Source organism: Culex quinquefasciatus, chromosome 3 (genome assembly GCF_015732765.1).
Source record: "Culex quinquefasciatus strain JHB chromosome 3, VPISU_Cqui_1.0_pri_paternal, whole genome shotgun sequence".
Lineage (NCBI taxonomy): Eukaryota > Metazoa > Arthropoda > Insecta > Diptera > Culicidae > Culex > Culex quinquefasciatus.
In genome coordinates, this window is record NC_051863.1 from 159,236,825 (window position 1) to 159,249,459 (window position 12,635).

Genomic DNA, 12,635 nt, shown 5'->3' on the forward strand with positions numbered 1-12,635 from the left:
TACTAACAGGCTATCGTTTCCAATAAATTACAAATTACAAATTTTGGTCAATATTATTTTTTAATTTTTATTCAGAACTTTTGTTCGATGATTTTTTGAGAGACAATTATCGATTACGAATCGTTTTTGGGGAAAACCAAGTTGATTTTATAGCTGTCGGCCACTGTTGGTAGTACCAACCACTAGGAATACCCATATTGACACATAGAATTTTATGGTTTTCTTTGCCCAGCAATATTTCAAAAGAGAGCAGTGAGCATCCAATCGCTTACTAGTTTGCAATCATGCTCTTTCACGATCAGTTTTAGGTCGACGATTCAGATGATTTGGAAGTTGGCACTAAGAGATTGATTCGTTGTCAGTATTTCTTTGTATGAAACTGAAAATATGTAAAGATTTACTTTAAAAAATATAAAAAAACAGTAGATTTTGTCTATTCCAGCAATATTCCAATGTCTATTAGATTTTTGAAAACATTTTTTTTGTCTTCTAGTTGCAGAAATGGCTAAGATTGCACTCGGCCTCGCGCACGCTCAGTCCAGCACGAGCGGAACCTCGAGCATGTCGGCCAGCCTGGAGTCGTCGTCGTCCGTCGTTGGCGGTGGCGGCAGCACGTTGGCCGCGGCCAAGCGTGGTCGACTGTTGATCCGCCAGCAGCGGATAAAGAAGGAAAGCGATTCATCCTCGTCCGGCCAGCAGTACGGGTCCGATTTGGACACCCCGGACGGGACTACGATGTACAGTGCGCAGAACTTGCTAGCTGTACCGCAGCATCATCGCTTCGAGCGTCAGATATCCGAACCAATCATCCCAACGTCGTCGGCGGTTTCATCCCCGGAAGTGCGGTCCGGTGGACCTACCCGACCGTCGCACCACTTGGCCGTCCCTTCTCAGCAGCCATACCTAGTGAAGCAACACTCCCACCCGCTGCTACCCAGCCAAACGTCCAGCCATTCGCACCAGCAAGCGTTCCAAGCCATATCGTCATACTCGCTCCAACGACAGCTCTCTCACCCAACGGCCACGGTGGCCACCGTCCAAAGCTCGACTCCGCTGACCCTGGTGACGAGTAGCGGCGGCGCCACGCACTATTTGGCTCCGAACTCACCCATGAACATCGAATCCGACGAGGACGGGTCCAGCGCGGTGGCCACGGCAACCGCCGGAACGACCACGTCCGCCACTACAACGATTCCGCAGATCCATCTGCACACCGACCGCACAATGAGTCCCACGGTTGTTCTCGTCCCCGACATCGAATCCCTTCACCAGCAGCAGCACCATCTAGCGGCGAACACCTCCACGACCACCACCGGCGGCAGTGCTGCTTCCGCGGCCCCGCTGAGCGATCTTACGACGCCGAGTTCGATACGGGTGAAGGGCGAGGAGCTGTCCCGGTCGGCTTCGTCGCCATTGGTGAGTTATTCTAACAGTTTTGGAAAGGAACTCAATAGTTACAACGTTTCCCCCGTTCTAGATGACCTCCCGCTCGACGGAAATCCCCGGCCTGGACAGCCAGCGCTCCAGCCACTGTCCGGTGGTCCGGGACGGGCCCGCGCTCGGTTGTAACTTTTGCTGGAACACGATCGACGCCCACGGGCGGATTCTGCGGCGCAAGACCAAGTATCACTGCCCCGAGTGCCAGACGAATCTGTGCATCGTGCCGTGCTTCCAGGAGTACCACGAGCGCCAATCGGCGGAAAATCCCGCCCCCACCGGGAACGACAGCACCAGCGGCGGCGGCGGCGGCACCGGTACATCCTCCGGAAGTAGCAAATCCGGCCTGCGGAACTACCCCAAGTCCGGCTCGATGTAAGATGATTGTGTGTGTGTGTGTGTGTGTGCGTGTTTGTATGTGTGTGTGAATGTTTTGTGGATCGCTCCCCCGATCACTCCGAGCTTCCGCTTGTTCGGGAAGTTCGGCGGTGGTCGTAATCTGTTTCCTTTGTCGGAGGAGTGACCGTTTTTTGGAATTTTTGTCACTTTTGTACAAGTCCTCGCGGGCGTGCACCAGAAGGTGGGAGGAGAAGTCGCGAGGCACCACAACCATTATTTGGTAGAAATTTACGGAGCCTTAATCAATCACTGCTTTTTGGTGAGATAAAATAACAAAAGTAAAACGAATACTGAAAAAAAAGTAAAATTATAGACGTTGATTGGAAGCAAAATTTGTGGCAAAAGTTGTTAGTTACTGTAGGTAGGTATCATCTCTTTAACTGTAGTGAAATGTTTCGACGTTGAACGAAGTGGTTCTTCATTTTACGGAATTGTGCTGAGCTACCTTTTGTATCCTATAAAATGAGAGAATTGTTTCTTTTTAGAGTAGATATTTTCAAAAATGTTGAAAACTCGATTGTTTTGCATACTTTTCGTCGGATAATCGAGAATTGGTTTCTCTTAAATTCAAATGATGTCTTGTTGAATTTAATTGATACGTTTCTATTCATGTGTAGTGTTTTTAACTGATTTTATTATTATTATTATAGTTTATTATTGACACTTTACCATAATCTGGCATTCGTGTCTACAAAACTGATTTTTGTTTACCTCAATTTGTTTTTGTAACTGCAAAATTATTGTTTTGAGTGCTTTAGGGTATAGCGCCGATATTCGCCGATTTTTTGTTTGCTAGGCTCAACTGACTGCAAACAATTCGTACATTTATCCTACGAGGTTCACCGATGCCAACATTTCAAAAAGCATCATGTACAAACCATGCGTTTTGATAATTTGAATGTTGAGCATCCATTTTCAATTACCATTTTTATATAAAATCAAAATAAGATGTTCTAATGATAACAAACGATGAAAAACGTTGCTTTTGTTGATACTTGATCATCCATATTCAATAAAACATTATTTCCGTAATTTTATTTGAGAAAAACAAACATAACTTCTTTTGAAATCACCAACGTCGATATCACCCTGCTGTCACTGAGGGGGGCGCTTTGTTATGATTCGTTTTTCTTCGCCGAATGTACATGGCGCTTTTTTCATGTTGCTTTTTTTTCGTCACGAGGTTTATGTAGCCTTTTGTTTGACAGGATGACAGGGCTATATAAACAGGGACTGCTGATGGCAGAGATTTTGTTTATGTTACTTTATTTAAAATCATGATTAAACAGACTTTACTGAAGTAACTTTTGCTCACTTTTGGTGGAGAGGTAGCTTATTAGAAGTACTTTCAGAATATACAATAACCCAGAAAGTGTCAAAATGTACATGATGCCTTTTGAAATGTTACCGTCGAAATATGACGAGTGCTGAAAAAATCAACTTCTGCAACGAGTTCCATACAACATTTTTTGCAATTCCGAAAATCATCTTTGAGTGGAATTTCAAGTCAAATATCCACGTATTTAGTCAATCCACCATTTAAATCAAAATAATCTTGAAAAGTATTACTTTTCAGAACAAGTGCTGAAAAGTTCAACTTTTCAGCATCCATTTCAGTGCTGAAAAGTAGAAGTTTTCAGCATTTATTTTGAAAAGTGTTTCTATTCGAATCTTTAATTATTGGTAGAGAAAAGTAGGCTGTTTCGTCGTTCTAAAATGACAGGAAAAGTAAACAGTTTCAAGACGGAATTGCAAAAAAATATTTACACTCAACACCCGGTGGTTGGTCACTTTTTCGTTTGACACTTTTTTAGTTTGTAGGGTAGAGTAGTCATCAATGAGACACGGGGAACAATGATAAAATGGCTCTCACAAGTCGTAGTTTCAACCAATCAGGCTCATATTTAGGGGAAAGGTGTGTCTACTGGATACACGTCTGCCATATAAGTGGCTTTGGTTATGGACGCTCCCTTGAAAAGTAATCCATAAATGTTTGATTCTGGGGTGTAAAAGTAAATCATGGACAAAAAATACTTTTTCGATCGTAGGCTGCTATTTACACCAAAACTAATATTTCTTAAAATTTCTTTCGACGTTCCATAGGGATTAAGTTGGGCTACAATGTCCTTTCATTAGATTTGGCCAAAATTTAAAATACACCCAGAATCCAGGACTGTCTCATTGTTCCCCACTAATTTCAGCCCATGGGTAACAATGAGACACTTTGATTTTTCTTCCATAAACTTTTCAAAATCGATGGAAATCTTTCAAAACATGAATTAAAAGTGATTTTTGGCATATTTATAGAGTTTAAACTTCATTTAACCAAAAATACAAAGTTATTTGGTATTAATATATGGATTTTACAAAATTTAAATACTGTTTAGTGTAACTTTTGTTATTAAAAGTTTCATGTTGGCAAAATTCCTCTAAAATGTTCAAGACAAGTCACCTGCAATGGAACAATACATAAACATGATGTTTTGCTAGAAAAATGTTGATTTTCGTAGAGTGTCTCATTGTTCCCCAGCTGTCTCATTGTTCCTGCCAAGTGCGTCTACAATGAGACAGTTGAATAACTCTGGCTGTAGATGTCGGATCGATCTCATATTTTGGTCAATGATAGAACACATTAAAAGAAAGATAATGCAACTAAAAGCACATTAAGACATGCTGATGAAAAAATTAGAAAAATCGTTGAAAGTTGAAAACCAAAAGTGTCTCATTGATGACTACCCTACCCTACCCCGTTGGTTGGTCAAAGTCAAACTAAAAAGTGACGAACTGTCACTTTTTACACGGCGCTCACGAACACTATCAAAACAAACGTTCAGTAGTGTGTGTGAACTCCGTGTAAAAGGGGTGTCAAACCAAAAAGTGACCCCGTTCGTTTGACAACAGATGGTGTCAATCCATCGGGGTTTGTGTGTTTTTGCACTTTTGTTATGAAACTACTTATTTTTCCTATGATTCTCCAACGACGAAAAAGCCTACTTTTCTGTACCAAAAATAACAGAATTAAAAATAAATGCTGAAAAGTGCTACTATTTGGTACCGAAATCGATGCTAAAAGTCTTCTTTTTAAAACTATTTCGGAATGAACGGAAAATTTCACAAATGTTCTGTTTATTGTACATTTAAAATCTAACGATTAGTTTTCGAGCAATCGTCATTTGAAAAATAAGGTCCAAGGCCGATGCAAATATTTTCCAAAATTTTTGTCATCGAGGCCACCGAGTTGTCTGGCCGAAGTTGAGGGTGAAAGCCATGAAAATTTGAAAAAAAAAATGAATTTACAAGCAAGAATTTAATACTTGGCTTGGCAAAATTTCACTTCGGATAATCGAATTACGAAATTGTTTTCATTCGTTATCATATTTTCGATTGTTGAGCTTTAGTGTGACTAATAAACTACTCTAAAATGATTTAGAATTTTTAAATACAAGATGGCGGCCAAAATGGCGGTGTTGAAATATTGCAAAAATACATTTTCCAATTTAATATGCCATCAACCATTCAAATTTGACTGAAATGGGGTCGCAGAATTTGAATTTTATGACTAAAATAGGAAAATTAAAAAAATACGATTTGTTCTGTTGTTGATTCGATCATCTGTTGTTGATTCGATCATCCGAAGTTCCATACAAACCTTCGGATAATTGAAATTTCGGATAAAAGAGGCTTCGGATAATCGAGTCTATACTGTTTAGCAGTACAGTTGTGTTGCAATCATTAGCGATAGTTTTCAGAAAAAAAAAATAGATTTGTTTTTCAGTTGAAAAACGCCTTTTGTGGTACTGTACATTAAAATTATTTAAAAAAGAACACAAAATATTTTTAAATCGACCTTAATTTGGGTCATTTCATCTCAACTGAGTACAGTTTTGGACTCGACCTTCACCGATTTGGACCAAACTTGGAGGGAAGGTTCATCTATCGATAGTTAACAGAAATCCCAAGTTAGGTGCTGATTATATCATCCCTCTATTTTCGGCACCGCCCTTTTTTGCCGATTTTCTAAAAAAACTTTTTTTTCTTTTAATCATAACTTTGCAACTATTTGAGCAAAAGATTTTCTGCAGGTTGCATTTTATAGAAAATTGTCCAAGGAATTGCCCACTTATATTATATTTTAACGTATTGAAAAATCAGTTTTGACCAATTAATTATGTTTTTATTTATTTTATTTTATTACCATCGTGTTCCCCAGACAGTTTTACATAATAATCTGGGTGCTGAATAGTCGTCCGCAAAGCGGCCTCAATTTAGAACTGTTAAAGCGGAACCAATTTACTGTTCGCAAAATGCTCTCAAGAAATAGCAAGTATTGTAATTGATCAATAATTTATTTTGTCAGTAATAACAAAAAAGTTGATGGCGTCGAACTTTTAAAACATTTAAAAGTGCCATTTGTAGGTTCTTACGATTCACTAAATTCCACCCACTTCTGACGCAATTTTTCGTCACGTGGAAAACAAAAAAGGCCTCTTTTGACTGCCCGTCGTTTAGTCTATGAACAAAACACGCGCGAAGTACTTAATTTTGTCAGCGAAAAGTCTAACATCAACAGATCCAAAATGTTTCAAAACAAGTCACTTCAGCAGCAAAAATAAATGTCACGCTTGAGCTTGAACATAGCCTTCTACTTTGTTTATGTTTACAGCTGTAGTGCAGTTGTATTAGTGAGGAGTAGTGAGGAGCATTCGAAAATCACGTTACGCATTCTGTCTTTTCAGCACCCAGATAATAATCAATGTAGCCCTCAAACTAAAATGAACTATTGGCGAGATAAAGCGATTTTGCTGAAAAAAGTTTGATTTTGCGCTGCACTCTGTCCTATGAATTCAAATCCGAAATAAGTTTCTCACACATAAAAACCGATTCATCCCTTTTTGTTGAAATGTACACCATGTACTTCCAAGTGCTGCGCAAAATCATACTTTTTTCCAGTAAAATCGCTGTATCTCGCCAATAGTTCATTTAAGTTTGAGGTCTACATCGATTATTATGTAAAATTGTCCGGGGAACACGATGGTGATAAAGTAAAACAAATAAAAATGTTAGGAATAGGTCAAAACTGATTTTTTAATTCTTAAAACGGTAAAATATAATACTCGTGGGCATTTAAGGGTGCACAGCAACCAAGGAAGTTGTTGTCTTCTTATTCCAAAATTGTCAAACTTACGCACCCAGTCCTGCAAGAATCTGATTGCAAAAATAGCCAAACTTTGTTGTAAATAACTACGAAGACAGTTATTTGGGGGGGGGGGGGGGGGGTGTCTTTTGCTCAAATAGTTGCAAAGTTATGATTAAAAGAAAAAAAAAAGTTTTTTAGAAAATCGGCAAAAAGAGAGCGGTGTCAAAAATAGAGGGATGGTCTAATCAGCACCAAGCTTGAGATTTCTGTTAACTATCGATAGATGAACGTTCCCTCCAATTTTGGTTCAAATCGGAGAAGATCGAGTCCAAATGTGTACTCAGTTGACCTGGAATGACCCATTTACATAATAACAATGGTAAAAACATGAAATTTTGAATTCTCTTGAAAAAAAATGGTTTTTTGCAAGCACGATTTTGAAAGATTAAAAATGGATGTTGCCCCCTAAAACTAATCGAAAAAATTTATAAATTTAAAACAAAAACTTTAAATAATATTTGTACCAGCCTAATAAACAATTTTATTGGTCTAGAATAAGCTTCTAAAAAAAATTCCAATTTCTTTCTAATACATTTGGAAGGTTCAGAATTGGTGATTTTTTAGACCGAAGTCCGCTTTTAAGACCTGCTGTTTCCTTACTGAAGCAAAAAAAAATAAAAAAAATAACAATATCTGGTTGAATGGAAAATTTAAGGTTTTATCTGAACTGACTAAAAAAATAGATAGTTTTAGCCTTGGTGCTGAATACTGGTTCGCAAAACGGCCTTAATTTTAGCCAACTTCATCACGATTTTGTGAACTGTTTGGTACATTTTTTTCTGACAATGCGCTTTGTCAAACTAGTTATGTCTGGAACATAACACCCTGCACATTTTTGTTCTATGTGTGTGTGGTTCACAGGGTCAAAAATATGCTCTAAGGCGATAAGGGAATACGCAATCCAACATGAAAAAAATGTGGGGGTCATCCATAAACTATGTGGACAATTTAGGGGGAAAAGTGTCGAAATTAAAAAAAAGTGAACACGTGGTTTATGAATGACCCCTTGGTAATAAAACAGATTGCACACAAGTTTCATTATTTTGGTCGCTGAACTCGAAATCGATTCAAGAAATAAGAATATCACAAAAAATGTGGGTTAATTATTTGAAGGTTCTTTGAAGAGCTTCGAATAATCATCGCTTCAAGTCTGGACTGTAAATCTAAGCTGGTCCTAGTTCTGAAAAGTGGATTTAAATCGAAAACTAAAAACTCAGCAAACTGATCAAATATCAAATAAAATTACTTCCCTGAGACTTTACCTAAACCTAAAGGTATTAGAGTGGATTTTGTAATCATTCTTAATCACGAAGAACATTTTTTAAATTTACGCAGCGAACGTTACTCTGGTGTTTTGATCAAAATGGGTACCGTTGGTTTTGTACAATATTAATTTGTGACAATTATACTTAATGTAGTTAATTATGTTTCCAGCTTGTTTAAAAACTTTTATTTATAAATGTTTTAGAAATAACTTCTCTTTCAATTTGATGTAAATTTGGTTGTAAGCAACAAGAAGTTATTGGAACTTAACCTTTCATGGCAAAACAATTTTCCCAAAATGACAACCACCACCCGCGTAACAAAACCACAAAGTAGCAACAAAATCACCCCTCTTTTAACGTAAACCACAGCCAGCAGAAAATAAAAATCTAACTCTATAATAACGTAACGTAAACTAATGGAAAGTACCTGACATTTAGCAGAACAGACAGAAGCTTAGGTAGGAAACGAAGGCGCTCGAAGAGGCACATCATCATTTGTTGGAGGGAAGGCGGACACGATTGCTGGAGGAACATATATATATTTTTGGAACTTTTGTGTCGTATTTGAAATAATCGAACCCCGGAAGGAAACGGCACGAAAAAGGAACCTTAAGGCTTTTAACTTCGAGATGTATCGTAGCGTGGTAGAATATATTTTAGGCTTAATGATTAAAAACACAAAAAACACATCAACGCGTCCAAAAAAAAAAAAAAACATAGAAACAAATGACATAATTTATACACACAAATGTGTTTGTGTGGGAGTAAAACATGTGTTGGTTTCACCGCCCATAATCGTCGCGTCAAGAAAGCATTTCGTCTATTGAAAAGTAAAGAAACAAAAGTTCATAAAAGCAGTGAAATAATGAACAAAAAAACATTATTCACTGAAGAAAAAAATTGGTAACTTTAAAGAAGAGAAAAAAAAAAAAATATTTTGTCGGAACAAAAGTTCAAAAAATTTGGAAGTTGGTATACACTTTGCTAAGACAAAGAGTTATTGTTGTTGTTTGAAGCAAAAGTAAAAATATATACTAAAATCAGTCTGTATAGCGTAGTGGAAAACTATAAGTGTATAAACTATTGTATGGAAGTAAATCAATTGTATATTGAGTAACAAATTATAAGGTTAAAACACACAGATGAGAATTGCTACAAAAGTCAACGTATATATATATATATATTACTAAAATAATTGGTTTAAATAAAACTATTTAATCTTTTATGATTCATCAAGGCCGAAAATTCCCTCCCGTTCGGACAGCAATGCGTTCGGATCAAAGTAAATCAAACAACAATTTATTTTCAACAACGAACACTTTAATCTCCGCTAATAGTCGGATATCGTAAAACACTCACATAAACTTCTTTTTCACCTCACACATTCACCAATGTGCGATTCACATGGGTTTCGTTCGATTTACGCTTCTAAAATATATCTGTTATAATAGTCCATCGAAAAATACCACATTTCGTAATCTAAAATCTATCGACAGTTGCTGATCCACACAAACTTAGCTCACACTCACAGGGAGAGAGGATTGCTTATTCCGGTTATTCTTGTTTCCACGTGTCTAATTGATAAGGGTCAGTCCTTACTACACTACACAAACTAGAGGTATACCTTACTAAAGGTGAGAACAGATCCAGACTTTCCAGATTCGGAGCTATCTACAAAATTTGCACTATTCCCTAGCACTTGGATTGCTCGTCCTTAAAACTTACTAAACTTACTATTTAGTGAACAGCCTCTACTTAATCTTGATCTTGTGCAGCTTCAGCTTGAAGCCCAACATTTCGCTCAGCACGCCGGACAGCGCCGACAGGATGACCACCTTGACCGTCGTGTAGAGGTACGGGTTGGCGCTCAGTCCCGAGATCTTGAAGGGAGATTCCAGCTCCTGGAAATTGGAAGGAAAGAAAGTAGTTGTGATTTTTGTGATATTAAAAAAATGAGAGTCACTTGGAAACTTGAAGCTTCATCTTGTTGTTTTCTTTTTCATTTCCAGACGGCGACCACGTGTCATCGATGACCGTTACGTGCTACGACCATAAGGAAGGTGAGTGCATTTGATTTTTAGTTGAGGCGAATCAAAGATTAGACGGCCCTTTGTTGAACTGCTGATCAAAATATCAAGCAAAATAATTTTAATGGGTCAAAGTCTCTTAGAAATTGGCCCAATGACACTATTTTTCTAGAAATGTGCTGAAGCTAAACTGAATGCAATGATTCATCGTTGCGATAAATTTCACGCAGTTGGTCTGGTCGAATTGAGTTTTCGTAATTTTTAAAAGGAATGATAAGCAATGGTGCACTGTCAATATTTAGCTTTAAAACCAGGAAGAATGGCATGACATTGTGTCATGCTTCGAAAAAAAAAAAAGAATTTACCAAAACGTCAAGAATAAAGAATCTTACAAAAAAATCGAGCTAAAGTAACTTTGCAGAAATCGACTTGAAAGTGTCTTGTTTAATTTTATCATGCAAAAATCAAGCCGAAGTTATCTTTCAACAAAATCGTGCTGAAGTTATCATGCAGAATGTTATCTTGCAAAAATTTAGCTGAAGTTATTTTACAAAAACTCAAGCTGAAATTGTCTTGCAGAAATCGTCCTGAAGTTGTCTTGCAGAAATCAACCTGAAGTTCCCAAGTAACATTTTAGACTTTATCTTAGCTGTTACAACCGCTGTAAAACCCGTCAGCCAAAACCTACATTAAAACCACTCAGCCGTCATACATTCCCCAGAACCCCGATAAACCCAAAACCAAAACCAAGAGGACCTACGTAAAAGGTTGTCACGGTCTATTTATAAAACCTACATAGGAGTTCAAGGCTTTACAATTGAATCCTAACAAGCTCCTCAAAGCCTTGATAAAACCTTTGTTAAAACCTAGTCAGGAGTTATGGAAAAATGACACTTGATACGTCTTCAAACGTCTTATGCCAAATAAGTTTTGTTTTGGCAAAAAAATAAGTTTTTGTCTTGCCAAATGATAAAATGGTGATGGTTTGCAAAAATGGCGATGATAAATAATAGAAATTGGAGGTAATCAAAATAATTTGAAAGCGTATTGCTCGCAATTGGTGACTCAAATTCAGCTGCGGTTGAATTTTTATTAATAAATATGGGGGAGATACAGCAAAAAAAAAACAACTCGCTTCATCAAAAATAATTCTTTTTAAATTATAGTTTTCAATGCAAAAAAATAGATTGCAATTCTTTTGAAAAAAAAAAAATGTTCAAATCAATTTTAATCTTCTATCGCTATGCTAATTATATCCGAAATTCAACATAAATGTGTGTTTTCATAAAAAGTTAATATCATTTATGGGTAATTCTCTACCAACTCACACGAAATCGGGAAACGTTGCACCGACCCCTCTTCGATTTGCGTGAAACTTTGTCCTAAGGGGTAACTTTTGTCCCTGATCACGAATCCGAGGTCCGTTTTTTGATACAGCCATGCCTCGGTTTTGCACGCCTCGGTTTTGCACTGCCCCGGTTTTGCACCGTTCAGCTGCCTCGGTTAAGCACGGCCCAGTGCTTAACTGAAGCACAGAGCTTATGGGATTTTGGCTATATGGGAGACATTGGCTATAATTCTATGACATCAACATCAAAAAATTATAGTGTTTTGGAATCGGGATGATGTCAGCTATCCATTAAAATTTTTATTTCATGAAAATTTTCACAAAAATACGTATTTTTCCTATATTTTGAAAATGTATGTTTTTTTCTCTAGAGAAACCAAAAATATATTGTTATTGCAATATATGTACCAAATGATCTGGTGTTTTTCATACATTTTGGATGTAACAATAACATTTTTAGAAAACACTCAAAATTTTCACAAAACTACGTATTTTCGAATAAAATACTCAAAATTTCAATTTTTACAATATGGGTATCAAACGATCGGGATTTTTTCATACATTTCGAATGTCATAACAATATTTTTTGAAAATACTCCAAATTTTCACAAAACTACGTATTTTCGAAAAAATACTCAAAATTTCAATTTTTAAAATATAAGTATCAAACGATCGGGATTTTTCATTCATTTCGAATGTAATAAAAACATTTTTAGAAAATACTCAAAATTTTCACAAAACTACGTATTTTCGAAAAAAAATACTCAAAATTTTCGTTTTTACAATATGACCTTTAATATTAAATTAAAGCATAGTCTCAATCTTCCTGCTCAGCGGATTTCGCCAGAAGGAGAAGACGATGATCACGATACCAAATGAACACAAAGCGATCTAAATATACTGTTTTCAGGCTGGAATAGATACCAAACTGTCACACGTAACTACGGTGGTTTGAGATATCT

General features: G+C 37.0%; 1 protein-coding gene across 1 annotated transcript; it reads left to right on the forward strand.

Annotated features, from left to right (window-relative positions):
- The first annotated feature begins 498 nt into the window (after window positions 1-498).
- Window positions 499-10,442, forward strand: LOC6050887 (endochitinase A). The gene is made up of 3 exons (XM_001867374.2): window positions 499-1,416; window positions 1,478-1,812; window positions 10,308-10,442. Exons 1-3 carry the CDS (start codon window positions 502-504, stop codon window positions 10,351-10,353), a joined length of 1,296 nt encoding a protein of 431 aa, XP_001867409.2. The 5' UTR covers window positions 499-501; the 3' UTR covers window positions 10,354-10,442.
- Window positions 10,443-12,635: the final 2,193 nt, after the last annotated feature.